This window comes from Schistocerca gregaria, chromosome 2 (assembly GCF_023897955.1).
Source record: "Schistocerca gregaria isolate iqSchGreg1 chromosome 2, iqSchGreg1.2, whole genome shotgun sequence".
Classification (NCBI taxonomy): Eukaryota; Metazoa; Arthropoda; class Insecta; order Orthoptera; family Acrididae; genus Schistocerca; species Schistocerca gregaria.
Window position 1 is genome coordinate 1,039,842,102 of NC_064921.1, and position 21,996 is coordinate 1,039,864,097.

General features: G+C 47.5%; 1 protein-coding gene across 1 annotated transcript in view; it reads left to right on the top strand.

Moving 5' to 3' along the window:
* The first annotated feature begins 4,678 nt into the window (after positions 1-4,678).
* LOC126336094 (uncharacterized) overlaps positions 4,679-21,996 on the top strand; it is a 53,257-nt gene continuing 35,939 nt past the window's right edge. The window contains exons 1-2 of the mRNA XM_049999575.1: positions 4,679-4,815; positions 5,176-5,320. Coding sequence (XP_049855532.1) covers positions 4,679-4,815; positions 5,176-5,320 — 282 coding nt within the window. The remainder of the gene's footprint in view (positions 4,816-5,175; positions 5,321-21,996) is intronic.

Sequence of the window (21,996 nt, forward strand, 5' to 3'; positions counted from 1 at the left end):
GGAACGGCTTGCCATGCCATTTCCACCTAGCGCCTCAGTTGGACCAGCGTTCGTGCTGGACGTGCAGACCGCGTGAGACGACGCTTCATCCAGTCCCAAACATGCTCAATGGGGGACAGATCCGGAGATCTTGCTGGCCAGGGTAGTTGACTTACACCTTCTAGAGCACGTTGGGTGGCAAGGGATACATGCGGACGTGCATTGTCCTGTTGGAACAGCAAGTTCCCTTGCCGGTCTAGGAATGGTAGAACGATGGGTTCGATGACGGTTTGGATGTACCGTGCACTGTTCAGTGTCCCCTCGACGATCACCAGAGGTGTACGGCCAGTGTAGGAGATCGCCCCCCACACCATGATGCCGGGTGTTGGCCCTGTGTGCCTCGGTCGTATGCAGTCCTGATTGTGGCGCTCACCTGCACGGCGCCAAACACGCATACGACTATCATTGGCACCAAGGCAGAAGCGACTCTCATCGCTGAAGACGACACGTCTCCATTCGTCCCTCCATTCACGCCTGTCGCGACACCACTGGAGGCGGGCTGCACGATGTTGGGGCGTGAGCGGATGACGGCCTAACTGTGTGCGGGACCGTAGCCCAGCTTCATGGAGACCGTTGCGAATGGTCCTCGCCGATACCCCAGGAGCAACAGTGTCCCTAATTTGCTGTGAAGTGGCGGTGCGGTCCCCGACGGCACTGCGTAGGATCCTACGGTCTTGGCGTGCATCCGCGCGTCGCTGCGGTCCGGTCCCAGGTCGACGGGCACGTGCACCTTCCGCCGACCACTGGCGACAACATCGATGTACTGTGGAGACCTCACGCCCCACGAGTTGAGCAATTCGGCGGTACGTCCACCCGGCCTCCAGCATGCCAACTATACGCCCTCGCTCAAAGTCCGTCAACTGCACATACGGTTCACGTCCACGCTGTCGCGGCATGCTACCAGTGTTAAAGACTGCGATGGCGCTCCGTATGCCACGGCAAACTGGCTGACACTGACGGCGGCGGTGCACAAATTCTGCGCAGCTAGCGCCATTCGACGGCCAACACCGCGGTTCCTGGTGTGTCCGCTGTGCCGTGCGTGTGATCATTGCTTGTACAGCCCTCTCGCAGTGTCCGAAGCAAGTGTGGTGGGTCTGACACACCGGTGTCAATGTGTTCTTTTTTCCATTTCCAGGAGTGTATTTGCAAAACCCTTAAATCTGAAGACAGCGATCGAGAATCTCAATACCTGCGTATGTGCACTATTCAAATGGGCGTAGCATATAGGGTTAAAGCTCAACATATCCAAAGCAGAGGCGGTACTGTTTGGTCATTCTAGCCTCATTAGCCCAAAATATCGGGAATCTCTACCATTTTAATACGAACTGGGACAAATAGCAACTTCTCCTTTCAGCAAAGAATCTACTAGTAATAAGAGATGAAAATCTAAACTGTACAGAGCCCGTGAATTTAATGTTCAAGAAGGCGTCAGCATTTCTCCACGCCCTACAAACTCTTTCCTGTTGCCCTGAAAAAGTAAGTTGTACAAACACTTGTACTTCCAGCTATCGATTACCTTGCAAGGCGTTTCTGAGGAAAGCTCACCACTATGAACGCCAGTGATCGTTATATCTGTGATATTAGATTCTTTGATTACATTTCACCATCACACGTACCGTTACCCTGGCAGAGAGGAGATAAGCGCAAACATTTCGATACATTCTGTTTTCTCCACTGCCCTGTCAATGACCACCGTCCCTTATATCTCTCCTCGACTTTGCCGCCCCTGTCTGAACAACGGACGATGGAGAAACACCCTTGAGAGCAAAATCCTTTCTGCCTCACTTCATCGTTCACCCATCTTCTCGACGTGCTTCCCAGTAGCAGGAAACCGACTCTGGAAGAACCTCCCGCATTATTTTAGAGAACTAAATAACACATCCACCTTCGGAAGACAGGTAATTACTTATCGACTGACGCAACAGTGAGGTTACCATTGCCCGTGTGCGCACTCATTATCCTTTCCAACCTGACCTTCCTCATTCACCAGTAATCTTAGACGATGTAGTATCCTTAAATGTTCCTTTTCCATAACCCGTTATATCAGGAAACATCTCTACTGTAGACCTATAAATTCTTCTTATATCTGCCACTATCATGATCGTCATTAATGTCATAATTAAGGTCATTAATTTTATTATTATTACTGCTATCAATATGTAGTTGCAGCTGCAGCAGCAGACCTAATGCCAGTGTTAACTTCGTCAGTTCGTAGTCAGTACGTTCCAGGTTAAAATCAACAGTCGAGATAGCAACAACATTTGTTTATTAATTGGTTTCGGCTTATGTTAAAGCTATTCTCATAATTTTTGGACCGCTTATGGCTGATGGTGGCGGCTCGTCGATAGCATGAGCGTGTTGACAGTGCACGGTCGTGGTGTGACGTCAAAAACCGAGGAGCCTCAAGCACCAGACACGGGGGTCCCAAACTTTCTGAGGGTGGCTTTAACATAAGCGGAAACCGGCCAATAAACAAATGTTATTGCGATCAATAGCAACAGATCGCTGCGCTTCACAAACAATATTTTCTAAATTTATTAACGCTATAATTTACTCGCACTAACACTCGTTTTGATAATAGCTGTTATACAAAAATATTTATTTCTTAGGTAACTGTATTGGTTAGAAATAGTCTTGGTTGCAATTTTAGTTTTTTTTATTTTTCAACTACGCATTTCGCCTTGTTTAGGCATCTTGAGGTTATCTTAATTTTGTATTTCTTAGAAGGATCCTTTAGAAAGTGTAGCCAAAGGGCATCGTCAAATATATCAGGCCAACGTCGCCCTCATTAAACTCAGTGAAAACTATTCTAGATGGACGCGAAAGACAGAAAAGTTTTTACTGTGTTTAACGAAGGCGATGTTGGCCTGATATATTCGACAATGCCCTTTGGCTACACTTTCTAAAGTAGCCTCCTAAGAAATACAAAATTAAGATAACCTGAACATGCCTAAATAAGGCGAAACGCGTAGTTGAAAAATAAAACAACCAAAATTGCAACCAAGACTATTTCTAACCAATACTGTTAAGCACTGATTGCCGTATGCCACTTATGGATATGGAGTGGAAGAATTTCTCAGGTAACTGTATGTGTGAGACCCTGTTCCGAACCGAGCGAAGTGGCGGAGTGGTTAGTACACTAGACTCGCATTCGGGAGGACGACGGTTCAATGCCGCGTCCGGCCATCCTGATTTAGGTTTTCCGTGATTTCCCTAAATCGCTCCACGCAATTGCTGGGATGGTTCCTTTGAAAGGGCACGGCCGACTTCCTTCCCCAATCCGATGACACCGATGACCTCGGTGTTTGGTCTCTTCCCCCAAACAACCCAACCCAATCCAACCCGTGCGAGAATGACCAGATGGCCCTAATCGGATCAGCTTGGATACGTAAATAATTAATCATTCGCAGCTCGGAAATGTAGCATCAGAGTCCTGGATTTAAGTTCGCTCGCAGGTTCGAATCCTGCCTGGGGCATGGATGTGTGTGATGTCCTCAGGTTAGTCAGGTTTAAGTTGTTCTAAGCTCGAGGGGACTGATGACCTCAGATGTTAAGTCCCATGGTGCTCAGAGCCATTTGAACCATTAAGAAATACCAAATTAAGATAACCTGAAGATGCCTAAATAAGGCGAAACGCATAGTTGAAGAATAAAAAACTAAAATTGCAACCAAGACTGTTTCTAACCAATATTGCTAAGGACTGGAAGAATTTGTTATGTAACTGTATGTGTGAGACCCTGTTCCGATGCGAGAATGACCAGATGGCCCTAATTTGATCAGCTTGGATAAATAAATACGTAATTATTCCCGGGTGGGGAATGTACCATCGGAATCCTGAATTTAAGTTCGCTCCGTACACGTCGTTCGGAAACGGCAGTCGCCGAGTGGCGGAACGCGGATGCTGATCCCGCCGGCCTTGTCCACCTCCGCAACTTGTACCGCGCAGAAGAAGCGACGAGCCACGTGCCGACAGTTCCGGCGTGTCTCCCGCGGCGCGCGTCCACGTAGTTACGTCGGCCGGTGCCGACTGAGAGAGATCTCGATCGCGCACTGTCGGTCCGCCAGGAGCGGCGCCGGAGAGAGGGAAGGAGCGCACCGGAGAGAGAGAGAGAGAGAGGGAGGGAGGGAGGGAGGGAGGGAGACGGAGAGAGCCAGCCGGCACGCGCCGCGAAGTGTGTCGCTCAGTAGCGCCGCGACGGTCGCGATCGCAAGACGCCCTCCGCCTTCTTGAGAGTCGCCGGGCTCCGCTCCGGCACTTGCTGAAAACTTCTGCCAGGACAGCGAGCTACACAGGACTCTACGTACCTGAGGAGGGCTGCCACTTTGTTGTTTACTAGTGTCGAGCGTGAAAGCGCCGAAATAGCTGGGTGTTCTCGATAACTGCGTGGAGGGTTAGGGTGAAAAACAGGAGAACGGACATGTAGCTGTCTTAGCATTAGCTTCAGTGCCACGTGACGATGTTATAAGTGTTATAGCCTGAGATAGTTGACGTAACTAAGCTAACGTGGTGAAATTGTGATTGACTTACCGATGTTGTTGTGATCTGATACTTCAGACTCTCGGTGTGTTGTAAGGACACGAGACAAAAATGATGTTTTCTCAGCTTTGGATCGTAAGGCGGTAGCCGGACAGTGCGACAATGACGCTCCCTGAAAAAGACATTTTAGGTAAAATGATGAAGTGCGTGACACCCTCCGCTAAGTCGGGGGCGGTGACAGACAGCAATGACGCGTCCAAAGAGGGTACCCCGAAGAAGAAACCGCGGCAGCAGCTGCCGCAACAGCACGAGCAGCAGCAGCAGCCGCCGAAGAAGGCGCCCGACTCGAGCCTCCTGTCGACCGAGATGCTGATCGTCAAGTCGCCGGCCGACCAGAAGGGGGCGGCGTCGGCGGCGGAGGCGGACCCCGGGGGCGGCCGCTGGAGGCGGCTGCTGTCGCGGGCGCGGGCCTGCTGTGGCGGCCTGGACACGCGCACGGCGCTCGTGGTGCTGGGCGCGCTGCACGTGTCGCTGGGGATGCTGATGGCGGCGGCGGGCGCGCTGGGGGCGGCGCGCGGCGCGGCCGTGGCGGCGGCGGGGGCGGCGCTGTGGGGCGGCGGCGCCGCGGGGGCGGCGGGGGCGGCGGCGCTGTGGGCCGGGCTGCGCGGGCGCGGCGCGCGCGGCGCCGCCGCCTTCCTGGCGCTCAGCCTGTGCGCGCTCGCGCTCTCCAACCTGGTGGCCGTGCTGGCCGCCGTGGGGCTCGCGAGGGACGCCGCCCGCGCCCGCGACCTGCCGGACGGCAAGGTGAGTCGCCCGCTGCCCGCTGCCCGCTGCCCGCTACCTGCTGCTCCTCCTCCTCCTCCCCAGCCTCCGGCCGCGCGCGTTGCGCAACACCGCCCGCACTGTGCCGCGCCGCGGCTAAACACTCACCTAATCCTGCGGAGGCCGTTTTGCGGCACAGTGGCTATTTGCGTACTAATACTCAACTCAGCCGCGTCAGTTGTTGATTTTATTTGCAATCGAGTAGAAGCCATTTACGAGGGCTGTCCAGAAAGTAAGCTACGATTCATCGCGAAATGATAATCACAGTGAAAATCAGAAATGTTTCATTTGTAGCAGTTAGCTACACCTCTCAGCTACTTCTCTACGTAGTCGCCGTTCTGACTCAGACATTCGTCTTAGCGTTGTACCAACTTTCCAATACCCTCATCATAGAAGGCAGCCGCCAGTGCTTTCCGCCAATTCTCTACGCTGGCCTAAAGCTCGTTGTCTGTGGCGAAATGTTCTCTTCATAGCCAGCGGTTCGTTTCAACAGAGATGAAACTCAGTGGGAGACAATTACGGGCTGTATTGTGGGTAACCAAACATTTCCAATTCAAACGATGCAGGAACATCTTCACTGCCCTTGCAGAATGAGGCTGAGAATTGTCTTGAAGAAGAAACCGCACGACAGTTATGTAATGTTGGTTGCATAGCTTCAAGGGAACATTCTCATCAGGCCCTCGTACTTCGCGGGAGACACTATTTTCTATAACATCTTTACGCGCTAACTAAGAGCTCAAGAATGAAAAGAGCGACATAATTCTACCTAGAGACACTGTCTCTACCTAGAGACACTGCCCAACTCATATTTGCAAAGCTTTATCGGATTTTCATAGTCGTTTCCATTTCGCGACAGATCGTAACTTACTTTCTGGACAGCCCTCGTATATAGAACAACTGTTCTGGGAGGGCAACCACAGCTTGCAGACATTGTGAACAACAACAAAAAACACTCAGCATTTAATGACCATTCTACATCTACATCTACATTATTGCTCTATAATTCACATTCAAGTGCTTGGCAGAGGGTTCATGGAACCACAATCATACTATCTCTCTGCCATTCCACTCCCGAACAGCGCGCGGAAAAAATAAACACCTAAACCTTTCTGTTCGAGCTCTGATTTCTCTTATTTTATTTTGATGAACGTTCCTACCTATGTAGGTTGGAGTCAACAAAATATTTTCGCATTTGGAAGAGAAAGTTGGTGACAGAAATTTCGTAAATACATCTCGCCGCGACGAAAAACGTCTTTTCTTTAATGACTTCGATCCCAACTCGCGTATCATATCTCCCCTATTACATGATAATACAAAACGAGCTGCCCTTTTTTGCACCCTTTCGATGTCCTCCGTCAGTCCCACCTGGTAAGGATCCCACACCGCGCAATAATACTCTAACAGAGGACGAATGAGTGTAGTGTAAGCTGTCTCTTGAGTGGACTTGTTGCATCTTATAAGTGTCCTGCAAATGAGGTGATTCATTGTGTTTGAATACAGTATATGCTCCAAAACCCTACTGCAAACCGACGTCAATGATATAGGTTTGTAGTTCGATGGATTACTCCTACTACCCTTCTTAAACACTGGTGCGACCTGCGCAATTTTCCAATCTGTAGGTACATATCTCTCGGTGAGCGAGCGATTGTATATGATTCCTAAGTAGGGAGCTATTGTATCAGCGTAATCTGAAGGGAACCTAATCGGTACACAATCTGGACCTGAAGACTTGCCCGTATCAAGCGATTTGAGTTGCTTCGCAACCCGTAAGGTATCCACTTCTAAGAAACTCATGGTAGCAGCAGTTCGTGTTTCAAATTCTGGAATATTCCATTCGTCTTCCCTGGCGCAGGAATTTCGGAAAACTGCGTTCAATAACTCCGCTTTAGCGGCACAGTCGTCGGTAACAGTACCATCGGTACTGCGCAGCAAAGGTATTGACTGCGTCTTGCCGCTTGTGTACTTTACATACGACCAGAATTTCTTCAGTTTTTCTACCAAATTTCGAGACAATGTTTCGTTGTGGAACCTGTTAAAGGCATCTCGCATAGAAATTTCGCGCGTCTGTAAATTTTAGCCAATCTTCGGGATTTCGCGTTCTTCTGAACTTCGCATGCTTTTTCCGTTGCCTCTGCAACAGCGTTCGGACCTGTTTTGTATACCATGGGGGATCAGTTCCATCTCTTACCAATTTATGAGGTATGAATCTCTCAATTGCTGTTGCTCCTATATCTTTGAATTTGAGCCACATCTCGTCTACATTTGCAAAGTCAGTTCGGAAGGAATGGAACTTTGTCTCTTTGGAATGCTTCTACTGACACTTTATCCGATTTTTTAAATAAAATTATTTTGCGTTTGTTTCTGGTGGATTTGTAAGAAACGGTATTGAGCCTAGCTACAACGACCTTGTGATCACTAACCCCTGTATCAGTCATGATGCTCTCTAATAGCTTATCACAACAATTATACTACTACTACTACTACGTGATCAGGCCCAGTGGACCGCACGCATCTACAAGTTTCCTCCTCCACTGCATTCTGTCCATTGCTGCTATCCGCCATCCGTTCACATCTACTGACACTTGGTTTAAATCTTCACGGAATCATCCCTCCAACGCTTGGGTCTCCCTGGCGGTCTCTATCCCGAAGGTGTGAAATCCAGGAACTTCCGAAGCCATCTGTGATCCTCCATCCGGGCAACATGGCCGGCTCACTGTATTCGTTTGGCTTTGGCAGTTCCTGCTATGTTGGGCTGCTGGTACAGTTCCTCAAGCTCTCGATTGTATCTGATCCTCCATTCCCCTGTATCTGCATCCAGAACCGGACCGAAGATCTTCCGAAGCACTTTTCTCTCAAAAACAAGGAGCTTATGGAAGTCCCGTTTCCGGATACTCCATGTCTCACAGTCATATAGAACAACAGGCTGGATCAGGGTTTTGTACAGTCGAATCTTGAACCGTCTGGAGAGATGTCTGGACCGAAGCAGTTGTGCTAGACTGTGGGAAAATCGGTTTCCTGATTGTATTCTACCATTGATCTCTGGTTCACATGACGAGTTCTCAGTGAAAAGTGCCCCTAGGAAACTCTACATCTTCATATACATCCATACTCCGCAAGCCACCTGACGGTGTGTGGCGGAGGGTACCTTGAGTACCTCTAACGGTTCTCCCTTCTATTCCAGTCTCGTATTGTTCGCGGAATTTTTGCACTCTCTTGTAGGACTGGTCCCCAACCTGCAGTGATTGTAGATGATCAGCAGCCTGACAATGACTAAACGTCATAACGAGGTACTCTGTATTGGGTGCGTTTATGTTTAGCCCAAATTTGCTGGCAGCCTCCTTTAGTGCTTTGGTCATTTTGTCCAGCTGCTCTTCCGACCTAGAGAGTAAACAGATGTCGTCTGCATAGGCTAAGTATGCCAGTCTCTTTTCTTAAATTTCAGTCCCTTCGTTCTCTTGGAAGGTCTCCCGTACGAACTTCTCTAGGACAAAGTTGAACAGGATAGGGGACAACCCATCTCCTTGCCTGCGTACTGTCACAATTTCAAACTCCTCAGTTTGGCGACATCGCAGGTGTGTACTCTTGTATGCAAACGATCATAAAGAAGCCGAATGCAGTAGATTGACTCATTCATCTTGCGCCTTTTGTTGCAGTTCGGCAACGGTTCTTGCATGTTCTCGAGAATGAGTTAGTTTCAGCATCATCATGTTCCATACGTGTTCAGTTAGCGAGAGGCCTGGTGATCTTGCTGACCAGGACAGTTGTGGTACGCCACGAACAGCACGTTGCGTCACAGCCGTCGTAGGCACAGGTGCATTGTACTGCTGGACAAATACGTCACCTTCCTATCGAAGAAGTTAGAGTAGTACGCAGATAACAGCCTTTGCAAATGCAGCGGCCACTAGGTACTTCACCCTGCAGAATCATCAGATGTGACCACAAGTTGCAACAAATTCTTCCCCATCCCCCCCCCCCCCTCCCGGCCCACGACCAGCAACACCTTCACCAGGCAGTCTAGGATAGATATCTCGTGGGCGATTGCACTCTGGAATAGACAGTTCACCAGGCCTAACCGACAGAGGCGTGCTTCCATCACTAGCATACAGAGAGAACCTGCTCTCATCACTGAAGACAACAGAGTGCTATTCCACCCTCCAGCCGCCTCTTTGATGACACCAGAGTAGCCATGCTTGGCGCTGCCGTGATGTCATTGGTAGTCTGCCCAGACACAGACGTGCACTTAATCCTGCTGCAAGATGTCAGTGGTCCCTGACGACACAGCAGGTGTAGCATTTGCCCGGATTTCGTCCCTGGATGACGTCTGGTCGGCCATCACTTCTCGCACAATTAACCTGGTCCACAGACTACTCCAGGACGTGGTCCACAGGCTACTGCTGAAAACGACACAACATCGACACATTTCGCCCAATACGTGCAGCAGTCCGGCGATAGCTCCATCAGTCTTAGCAAAGAACTACGAATCAGAACCGGAAATGGTTGAACTTGCTCAACAGGAGTACGTATTCGTTGGCGTGGCATGGTTGTGCCCTAGAATGAATATTGCGCACACTGTTCACCTGTAAGCTACGCACGGTTACTGCCTGCAGAGTCAAAATGGAGGGTGCCCAGACAGACTTCCTGAGTGCCGGCCGGTGTGGCCGAGCGGTTCTAGGCGCTTCACCCTGGAACCGTGCGACTACTACGGTCGCAGGTACGAATCCTGCCTCGGGCATGGGTCTGTGTGGTGTCCTTAGGTTAGTCAGCTTTAAGTAGTTCTAGGTTTTAGGGGACTGGTGACTTCAGATGCTAAGCCCTATAATGCTCAGAGCCATTTGATTTGAACTTCCTGAGCGCCATCTGACTGCCGTTGACCGTGACAATTCAGTCACTAACACAACAACCCCTCCGTATGCATTTATAAATCCTAGTGCCACACAGTGAGGGCACTGCATTTCTTCTTCCGGTAGTGTCTAAGATTCTCATATAAGCTACATTCCCTCGTACGTAACCAAGATGCTAACGCACACTTGTGGCATTCAACGCAGGGTAAGCCTGGTGGTGGAAAATTTTCAGTGCTAGTACCTGGTCGAAAAGGAGAGCAGAGGTGGTTTTTGAGCCACTGTCCCGCACTAAATTCCAAACCCCAAACCTCTCCGCTGCGCCTCGTAAGGTGAGGGTAGGTAGGACTGTTGATGGCGATTCATCCTTCGGACGAGGACGAAAAGCTCGGCGGCCCTCCGCGCTTCACCCTTTCCCTTTCCTTCATCCATAACAAGACAAACCCAACACTACAGTGTACAAACACTCATCACAGACATCCACACGACAGAGATGCGGAAGACACTTCGTAACAAATCGGAGGAAGACGATAGCAAACCACCTCCACTGTGACCTTGTCTGGAATGGCGCGGCAGGATTGCTGCGCCTGCTTGCCTAGGCTCGTTCCCTGACTTTGCGACTACTTTAACTTCGATAAACCACATCAGAGGATGCTGAGGTACAACAAGTTGCAGTAGCGGGTGTCTTTCATTTCGTCACTGCGCCTGATTGTCTGAAGATATAGCTGGTAGAGGCTCCGAAATCGACATCAGATAAAGTAAACAAGATTCACGCTTTAGTGGCAGTTTAGTGCGTTAATAGCTTTAATGTTCTAAAGGAGGACACCCTCTTCTGTTGTGTTCCATTACTTGCAGTAAATGTAGGACCAATACAAATGCCGTTCTAGATTTATTGCCTTTCTTGACATCATATTTCAGTTTTTGCATTACAAACGATGATCTTCAGATCAATACAGCCACGAATGGTTCAAATGGCTCTGAGCACTATGGGACTTAACTGCTGAGCTCATCAGTCTCCTAGAACTTAGAACTACATAAACCTAACTAACCTAAGGACATCACACACACCCATGCCCCAGGCAGTATTCGAACCTGCGACCGTAGCGGCAGCGCGGTTCCAGACTGTAGCGTCTAGAAACATTCGCCCAACTACAACCGGCGTAGACTCAGGTACTTGCTAAGTAAAGGGCCTAACTATTCTGAAATATTTATTCCAACCAAATTATTGATACCACTTTTCTGAAATAAATATTTTCTAGTCTGTACAGAGCTGCTTGTAAGGGTGCTCTTCACCTGTTTGGACTAAGTAGTTACGCTTCCTTATCGTTTCCCTTTTTTTTGTGCTCTAAGTAGATTGTCCATCCGGGTGAACAGGTCTCGTAAATCTTCCTTAGATTCAGCGGCAAGGATTTTGTCATTTACGAATCTTAACTGTGGTATTTGCTATTATTACAGTTTTATCGCTGTTCTATTATTTTGGTTAACGGCCTTCATTTCTAGTGCCTTCATTTCTAGTGCGATAGATGTTTGAGAAAAACAACATTGACGATAATCTGCGGAACAGTATTATACACTATTTAACCCGAACTTGTCTTTCTCAATCGTCCACTTTTGTTACTCAAACTTTTCTTTCAGATTTAACGAAACAAAAAACAACACAGAGGCCACAAAGGGCAATAACAGTTTTACTTCTCCCTGGGTAGGTAAACAAGCATAGTTCACAAATAGGGGATAGAAAATCTTCAGCTGTTTTTTGAGAGAAGCGGAGTGGCATTCAGTTTGTTTACTTAGAGCGCTCTGTATCTGCTTATTAGCCCTGGCATTCACTTCAAATGTTTTAAGGAAAAATTATGAATTGAATGATCTTCCATAGCGGCTAAGAGACCGCACTCGTATTCGGGGGTAAAAATGTTCAAATTCCAGTCCGATTACATTTTGGTTTTGCTCCGTTTCCCTATATCAATTTCTGCGAATTCTCAATGGGGTACGGCAAATAATTATTCTCAGACTTGTTCATTCAGATGTTGTTCCGAGTTTAGCCACCTCGATATCTACGGAACGTTTAACTTCAATCCTCCAACTTACTTTTTCTTATTTAAGTCTTTGAGAGTGTAAACAGAGATGCTTCTCATCCTACAGATGGCCGCAGCGTAAGATATGAATCTGTAGGTTACACTTGTGCGCCGGAACTGATGTCTGGTCAGAGTTCAGGATTACTTGTTGTCTGTGTGTGTGTGTGTGTGTGTGTGTAGTGTGCGCTGAAGAGATCATCCTTCAAATGCTGAAATGTGTGAGAAATCTTATGGGACTTAACTGCTAAGGTCATTTATCCCTAAGCTTACACACTACTTAACCTAAATTATTCTAAGGACAAACACACACACCCATGCCCGAGGGAGGACTCGAACCTCCGCCGGGACCAGCCGCACAGTCCGTGACTGCAGCGCCTGACACCGCACGGCTAATCCCGCGCGGTAGATCATCCTTGATGACTTATTCTTCTAGGATGGGGTGTAAGGATAAAAAGAAAACTATTTATTACATATTCAGTTAGGCTTGGGCACTCAATGGGTCCTTTAGTCTGCTGTCTTTGATGATGTTGGTTGGTTGGTTTTGGGAAGAAGACCAGACAGCGTGGTCATCGGTCTCATCGGAGTAGGGAAGGATGAGGAAGGAAGTCGGCCGTGCCCTTTCAGAGGAACCATCCCGGCATTTGCCTGGAGTGATTTAGGGAAATCACGGAAAACCTAAATCAGGATGGCCGGACGCGGGATTGAACCGTCGTCCTTCCGAATGCGAGTCCAGTGTCTAACCACTGCGCCACCTCGCTCGGTGTATGATGTATGTCTCCTGTGGAGGGTGAGACGCGTCTAGGCTGTTATGTGTGACTACTTCCTCGTGGTATGACAGGTCGCCTATGGGGTACTTCGGTACTCGATACTTGTTCCATCTTGCAGGGTTATTGTCGAACTTCGTCCCTAAGGGCATCGATTTTGTCAAAAATTCGTAGAGCCTTGTCACGGACCTTCTCTTGTATAGTGGTCTCGTGGAGTGCGGTGCGGATGTCGCCGTTTCTTGTCCACCACGGAGCTCCTGCGATCCATCGATAGCAAATGTTTTGCAGCGCTTGGAGTTTGTTGTAGTTGGAGACGCACGTAGTTCCCCGCGAGGTGGAGCCATATAACATTGTGGGCTCCATCGTTGCCTTATGCAATTGGAGTTGAGTCTTAGCGTTGAGATCCTTACTCTTCAGGAACGGAATCAATGACCTGGCCATCTACTGGGCTGACTTCTTCTTGTCGTCAAACCAAATGTGTGTGAAATCTTATGGGACTTAAGGTCATCAGTTCGTAAGCTTACATGGCCGAGCGGTTCTAGGCGCTACAGTCTGGAACTGCTCGACCGCTGCGGTCGCAGGTTCGAAACCTGCCTAGGGCATGGAAGTGTGTGATGTCCTTAGGTTAGTTAGGTTTAAGTAGTTCTAAGTTCTAGCGGACTGATGACCTCAGAAGTTAAGTCCCATAGTGCTCAGAGCCATTTGAACCATTTTGAACCCTAAGCTTACACACTACATAACCTAAATAATCCTAAGGACAAAGACACGCCCATGCCCGCGGGACCATCCGCACAGTCCATGACTGCAGCGCCCTAGACCGCTCGGCTAATCCCGCGCGCATTTCTTGTCTCAATATGCTTCGTAAAGAGCAATTTTTTGTCAAAGTAGACACCGAGGTACTTCACTGCCAGCGGCCTTGGGATAAATTGATCAGCTATTTGGAGTCTGTCGTTTATAACTGGTTTCCTTCGTGTGAACATAACGGCTGGCGTCTTCGTCGGGTTGATCGTTATCTTATTTTGCACCGCCCAGCGTTCCACTACAGCAAGCTGCCGTTGCATCCTAGCTATTTGCTGGTCCAAGTGTCGTCCAGTTGTCAGGAAGGCCTTATCGTCCGCATCAAAACTCGCCGTAACAAGGGGGACTGTTGGGATGTCATTCAGATATAAGTTGAAAAGCAGAGACGAAATGACAGATCAGTTTCATTTCGGAGCTGTTATCGTCGACTCGGACATACAGTTTCCTGTCCTGCAGAAAGTTGTCAATGAGTCCATTGTTAACAGTCCGCAATAGGGGTAGTGCGATGTAGTTGGTGCTAGAACCGCGAGCGAGACATCCCGTGAGGCGGAGCCAGGGGCCGCGCCAGCAGGTAGAGCGACGGCAGCGCCCCGCCGTGGAATGAACCAGAAGGTGCGCCGGAGCCGCGTGTGCGTCCTTCTGCCGCGGCAGACACCGGCGGCGGCCGTAGAAAGTTGCGCGGCGGCTTTCCACACGAGCGCCGGCCGGCCGCTTATCGCCGCGACGCGAACGGACTCATCGATTTCTATGGCTCTCTTCGAATTGACTCACTCCTGCTGGTACGCAAAGGCACGAGTAGAGTATACATAAACTCGTACATGGTGTGGACAAAAATTATGGAAACAGCAAAAAAAAAAAAAAACGCAACTATTACCTGTAAACTGCATGTGGAGTAGGGACACAGGAAAGAGAAGGGATTACTGGTGTCAAATGTATCGTGACATGACGCGGAATCAGCGGCGACGGGTGAAAATGTGTGGAGCACCGGGATTGGAAGCCGGGTTTTTCTGCTAATTAGACGGATGCGGTAACCACTGCGCCACTCGGGACGCAGTCTTACCGCAACAGCGCGGACTATATGGGCACGCCACATTCCCACCGACCGCCACCTATCCGCAGTGACTATCCGTTTCCTCCATATTCACTACTCTGACGTTACCCCAGGAGGTCTGACGTTCTTGAGCATCCGCAACGAAGAAGGTTGTTCCGTTACCCATCTAGGCGAAACGGTTACGAGAGTCACTTCAAAAGAAATGCACACTATTTTTTAATCCCTCTTTTATCCTCCATGTTTGAAAGTTTTACAGTGTGTAGACACATCCTTTAGGAACAATATTTTCTTTTCTCCACGTAATTTCCATCCCTCTCAACTGCCTTAGAATCAGCGCCTGTATACTGACGCGGTAAAATTCTGCAGCAACTTGTTGGAGCCACAGTTTAGCAGCGTGCACAAAGGAGTCATCATCTTGAAACCTTGTTCCACGAAGAGAGTCTTTCAGTTCCCCCAACTGATGATAGTCACATGGAGTCAGGTCAGGACTGTAAGGCGGGTGTTTCAGTGTTGTCCATCCGAGTTTTGTGATCGCATCAATGGTTTTTCGACTTACATGTGGCCGTGCATTGTCGTGCAACAGCAAAACATCCTGTTTTTGCCGATGTGGTCGAAGACAAGTCAGTCCAGCTTGAAGTTTCTTCAGTGTCGTCACATATGCGTCACAATTTATGGTGGTTCCACTTGGCATGATGTTCACAAGCAAGAGTCCTCCGGAATCGAAAAACACCGTAGCCGCAACTTTTCCAGCAGAAGGTGTGACTTTGAATATTTTTTTTCTTGGGTGAATTTGCATGATGCCACTCCACTGATTGCCTCTTCGTCTCCGGTGAAAAACGATGGAGCCATCTTTCATCACCTGTCGCAGTCGCAGTTCTTCCAAGAAATTCATCTCCACCATTCTCGTACTGTTCCAAAAGTTCGCTGCATACTATTTTTCTTGTTTCCTTGTGATCCACTGTCAACATCCTGGGACACATCTGGCACATACCTTTTTTAACCCCAACACTTTCAGTATTCTGCAAACACTTCCTTCCCCTATCCCAACGTAGCGTGACAATTCGTTCACTGTAATGTGTCTGTCAGCAGTCACCAATTCCTTAGCTCTCTGCACATTGTCTGGAGTGTGTGCAGTACGATGCCTGCCGCTGCCAGGACAATCCTGAATGTTGCCGTGCCCGCTTTCATCGCGTAACCTGCTTGCCCTCCGACTAACTGTACTGCGATCGACAGCAACATCTCCATACCCCTTTTTCAACCTCTTGTGGATGTTTCCCACTGTCTCGTTTTCACAGCACAGGAATTCTATGACAGCACTTTGCTTCTGACGAACGTCAAGTGTAGCAGCCATCTTGAAGACATGCTGTGACGGCGCCACTCACGGGAACATTTTGAACAAAGTTTGAAAAAAAGCGGGAAGGATGTATCCACACACTGTAAAACTTTCACACATGCAGAATGAAAACTGTATTTTTACGAAAATAGTGTGCATTTCGTTTTGGAGTGACCCTCGTCTATAAACGCCTGGTCACCACGCATTCATATAAATGTTTCGCGTAGACGGGCAAATGGATCCACCTTCTTCAGCGCGGATGCACAAGCAAGCCCGACCACCTACGCCACCTGCAGGATGCATAAATCTGCCGGTTTCTATTGAGAACCATCTCGATTTGCACTCTCAATTATTTAAAAAATTATTAGGATGGAGGACTGAAGTTAAACGTTCCATAGATGTCGAGATAGTTAAAGAGGGATCAACAACTGAATGGAAAAGTCTGAGGATAGTTATGTGCCGTACTCCGCTAAGAATTCGTAGAAACTAATTTAGCGAGCATGAACGAAATGGACAGGGAATTCAGGTAGGTGGCGCTCGGTGAGAATGTGGGTCACCTGAACGGCGGACCGAGATGGTCCGCACAGTGGCGGTGAAGACCGTGTCGTGGGTGGCACAGTGGTTAAGGCAGGAGATCCCAGGTTCGAATCCTCGTCCGGCACACATTTTCATCAGTCGCCGCTGATTCCGCGTGATCTCCCGATGTAGCTAACATCAATATTCCTTTTCCTTTCCTGCCTCCCCCCGACCCCTCCACCTTATATACACACATCAAAAAAAAGTTTTGCTTCACCTCGGTTCCGAGAGTTCCAGAACCTGTACAGAAAATTGGAATCGAGATCAATATAAACATCATTTCCGCCCTTTTTATTGCTCATGAAAACCATACATTGCATGTTGTACCAGCATACAGTGAGACCAACAGAGGTGGTGGTCCAGACTGCTGTACACACCGGCACCTCTAATACCCAGTAGCACGTCCTCTTGCATTGATGCATGCATGTGTTCGTCGTGGCATACTGTCCACAAGTTCATCAAGCCGCTATTGGTCCAGATCGCCCCACTCCTCAACGGCGATTCGGCGTAGATCCCTCAGAGTGGTTGGTAGGTCATGTCGGCCATAAACAGCCCTTTTCAGTCCATCCCAGGCATGTTCGATAGGGTTCATGTGTGGAGAACATGCTTGCCACTTTAGTCGAGCGATGTCGTTAGCATGAAGGAAGTCATTCACAAGATGTGCACCATGGGGGCGCCAATTGTTGTCCATGAAGACGAATGCCTCGCCAATATGCGGCCGATACGGTTGCACTATTGGTCGGAGGGTGGCATTCACGTATCGTACAGCCTTTACGGAGCCTTCTATGGCCACCATCGGTGAACGTCGGCCACACATAATGCCATCCCCAAAACGTCAGGGAACCTCCACCTTGCAGCAATCGCTCAACAGTATGTCTAAGGCGTCCAGCCTGACCGGATTGCCCCCAAACACATCTGGTTGAAGACGAATGCGACCCTCATCAGCGAAGAGAACGTGATGCCGATCCTGAGCGGTCCGATTGGCATGTTGTTGGGCCCATCTATACCGCGCTGCACGATGTCGTGGTTGCAAAGATGGACCTCGCCATGGATGTCGGGATTGAAGTTGCGCATCACGAGGCCCATTGCGCACAGTTTGAGTCGTAACACGACGTCCTGTGGCTGCACGAAAAGCATTATTGAACAGCTGGCGTTGTTCTCAGGGTCCCTCCGAGCCATTATCCATAGGTGGCGGTCATCCACTGCAGCAACAGCGCTTGGGCGGCCTGAACGAGGCATGTCATCGACAGTTTCTGTCTCTCTGTGTCTTCTCCATGTCCGAACAACATCGCTTTGATTCACTCCGAGACGCCCGGACCCTCTCCCCCCCCCCCCCTCCCCCCTTCCCCCCCCCCCCTCCCGAGAGCCCTTCCTAGCACAAAGTAATAATGCGGACGCTTGCAAACCGTGGTATTGACCGTCTAGGCATGGTTAAACTACAGAACTACAGACAACACGAGCCGTGTACCTCCTTCCTGGTAGAATGAAAGTAACTGATCGGCTGTCGGACCCCCTTTGTCTAATAGTCACTTCTCATGCATGGTTGTTTAAATCTTTCAATGGATTTAGTGACGTGTCTGAACAGTCAAAGGGACTGTGTCTGTGATACAATATCGACAGTCAACGTCTATCTTAAGAAGTTCTGAGAACCGGGGTGATGCAAAACTATTTTTGTTGTGTGTACAGCAGCGCAACCTGAAAGCTTGGGAAGCATCGCGTTTACGTTCAAGGATACATTTCTCGTGGTGTTCCCATATTGCAGCTCCACGTGAAGTAGAGCATAGATGCAAGCACTGCTTAACACTGAAATATTTGCATCATGTTTAAAAAAATTTTCAATGCTATTATTAAATAGAAGAATAGCGAATAGCGTTAAAGAACAGAGCCAAACGATACGTCCTCAAAGCTGCAAATGGCAGCAGTAAAATTTATTTCCAACAGTGTCTGAAGTAAAAGGTATTGGTGGCGATCTTGAATCTGTATTAAAATTATGAAATTTATTCGCAGTCGGAGAATATTTCTGACGTTAGCTGCTTGAGGTATGAAGATAATACCTACTGGTGACACACGAAAATTTGTGTCGGACCACGACAACCGAGAAATCTGGATTCGAGTCCCGGTGTTGTGTTACCAATAAGTAATGTCTTCATACCTAAAACTACTTATGTCAGAAAGATTACGCAGTTGCGAATATATTCCAGTAATATAAGTGCTTAGTAACAAGGAGTGTGTTAGGAATAGTTATTGGGTCGGTTCAGGAGTGGATGCTGAGGAATAGATGTGTGCTGAGACAGAGAGCAAATAATGTGAAGCTCACGTAATACTTATGCTCTTAATTCTGGCTTACTTAACTTTAGTTCTGTAAATCTGTTTGTAATCCGGCAGTACGTGGACACAAGCAAGTTCGTCGTAGATAATAACACAGAGAGGTGAGGCTAACTAGTAGGTTTCTCATACACCCAGTGAACTTCGCCTTTCAACTGGAGCAGATTTGGGACGGTATGGCGTCTTCGTAGGTCGGTTCGGTGGTGGCGCTATTCGCGCGTGCTCCGACGGATGTGTCTTCGAGCTGTCTTTGAGCCGGCAGCGGATTGGCGAGGCAGCCACATGAGTTACTGCCAACCTCTTGACTTTGATGGCCTGGCGTAGCGTCGGCACTGAACGACATCACAATAGTCACAGCTAATACAGCCACTGTTGAGTTCCTTGCTTGTAGAATAAGCTATATAGAAGGTCAATAGAAATTTTAGGACCGGGATACAAGCGGCATGGCAATATATGTCAAAGAAAAACGACATAGCTCTTGTAGCTCGACCGAAAAACAAATGGAAATAAGCAAGACTGGATGTTCTACGTAGCAGAGGCAAAGAGACTAAAGTGATAAAAAGTTACACAAAAAGAAATGCGTTTTGCTAAATGAAAGGTTTTTGAGGAAACGTAGTACAAGAAATGATAGTAATCGGCTACCTAGAAAGTATGATTGACGAGAATGGTCCAAGCAAGGGAGTTATTAGCAGCATATTGCCACAGGCGGGAAAACTTTCTCCAAATAAATATTGACACAGAACTCAGGAATATATTTCGCAAGTAATGCGTCTTAAGTATACAGCACATTACAGAAAACAAACGTGGACAATGGTAAAACCGTAGCGCTAACTGGAAGCTAGTGGTATGTGGGAAATGAACTGTACAGCTAAAATGCCGTATGAAGTAAGACTAGACAGAATAAGCAGGGAGGTGGGTGCACAACTCTTAAATGAAGAAGAGTCAGGTTAGTGGGATCGGTGTTGGAATATGCAGTAATAATTAGCTGCTACTGAAGATAGAAACAGAAGGGAGAGTAAAAACGTCTGTTCGAAGCTTTTGATGCTGCAGAATTACTGTAATGATTTCTTCAAAATAGGAGGAAAAGTAAAATCAACCGTCGTATGTTTAAATGAAGCAGCTCAACGAATTATTGATACTGTTACCGTTAGATGACTAAGCAATAGACGGCGGGAACATCTCGGCTAGGTTCGCTGAAATTTGACGTAGCTCGTTTAGTACAGTATTTTGTACTTTCGGTTCCTCCAATATCCAGCACAAATATACTTAGTTATAAGTACTGAAACTTCAGCAGTAATATTTCGCTGTTAACTAAAAGTAACCAGCAGATTGTGAGAGAAATTAATATATTTTACCTCTTTACTTAGCTTTCTGATGCATCATGTTCGATATCGATTTTGGCATTCTCTAAGCCATATTCTGTTTTCATCAAAAAGTTTTTCTCAAAGCTATTTCATTAATTTTTACACAGCAAAAGCGATTTCACTTATTAAAGCCGAAAAATATTTCAGTTCTCTATGTTTTGAGCTCCTCAGCGAATAAAGAAACATATCCCGCTCCCTTGAACAGTATTGTGATCTAATAAAAGCCATTACTTTTTCTGGACAACACAAAAATACTTTATACATAGCTTCGAGACTACATTTTCATCACCATCAAGATTACATCACATATTATTTCAAAAAGCTACCCAAATTTACTAGATTTTCATTTGACAACCACACTTTATATCTGTGAAACAACCGGATGCATAGACCCGTCTCATTTAGAATTCATTAAGCATCAATTTTTCCAGCCTAATTAAATAACACGCCCTTCCAGACACAAACTCGATAAAGTTCATCGAAAACATCAGGATCTGTACGATAAGTATTTCAACCATGTTAATGTCAGTTGAATATTAGATACATCTGGAATGAGAAAGCTTCGATCCCCTCTAGACATGCTGATTTACGTCTTCCGTGATCGTCCTACGTCGTTTCTGGCGAGTGCCAGAATACTTCGTCCAAAAAGAGCTCTCTGATCATATTTGTCATACCGGTCTCCCTGCGACAACGCTGCACTTCTGTTTGAGTCGAACTCACGTGTGTACTCCTGCTGAAACTGCCTGTATACTCAACTACTTGCTAATTCAAAAGGCTTAACTAGAATGTTTACAGATTTTCATTTAGTATACTGTTACGAAAAACTTTGCGATTAGCCTGAACTAGACAAGCTACTTGAGCAGGCTACTGACTTACTAATTCAAGAGTTTTGATCTGGTACACTCACCGTTTTTATATCTGAGAGGTGAACAAACGAAGATAAATAACTTTAATGTGTCGCCCAACATACTAGCTTTACTTACAATTCCTGATCCGTTTATGATAGATAGATAGATTAGGATTTGAGCTCTTTCCCGAGCTATAAGTCCAGTATGGTAACCATTTGGCCAAATAGTTCGGCAATCTCTCTGGAATTGTCAGTCGCAGTCACAAAAGTAAAAGGCATCTGTAGCAGAGTTACTGATATTAGAGAAGTAACTCGAGACGCGTTCGTGCAAACATAGATGCCCGCGTCACCACTCGTTATTTCCAGCATCCTTAGAGCCGTGTACTGCTACCCTGTTGCATAACATAACGCTCCCGAGGGCCTTTACCTTGTTTCGCAGTGTGGTAGACAAACTCTTTCGCTTCTCCTCCTAATCTCCGTCCAGAAAAGCACACGATACTATATCATCAAATTCAGTGATGAGGTACCTAGTATTAATACTCCCTCAAGATTTCTCTCGTATTTATTAGGATTCTATTGCTGACACCTTCTACGTGTGCCGAGGAGAAAACTTAGAGAAAATAAAGAAAATGTGCTGAATGTTTTCAAAGTTGTAGTTCTTGCTTCTTCTTCGGTTTAAATATCAGATAA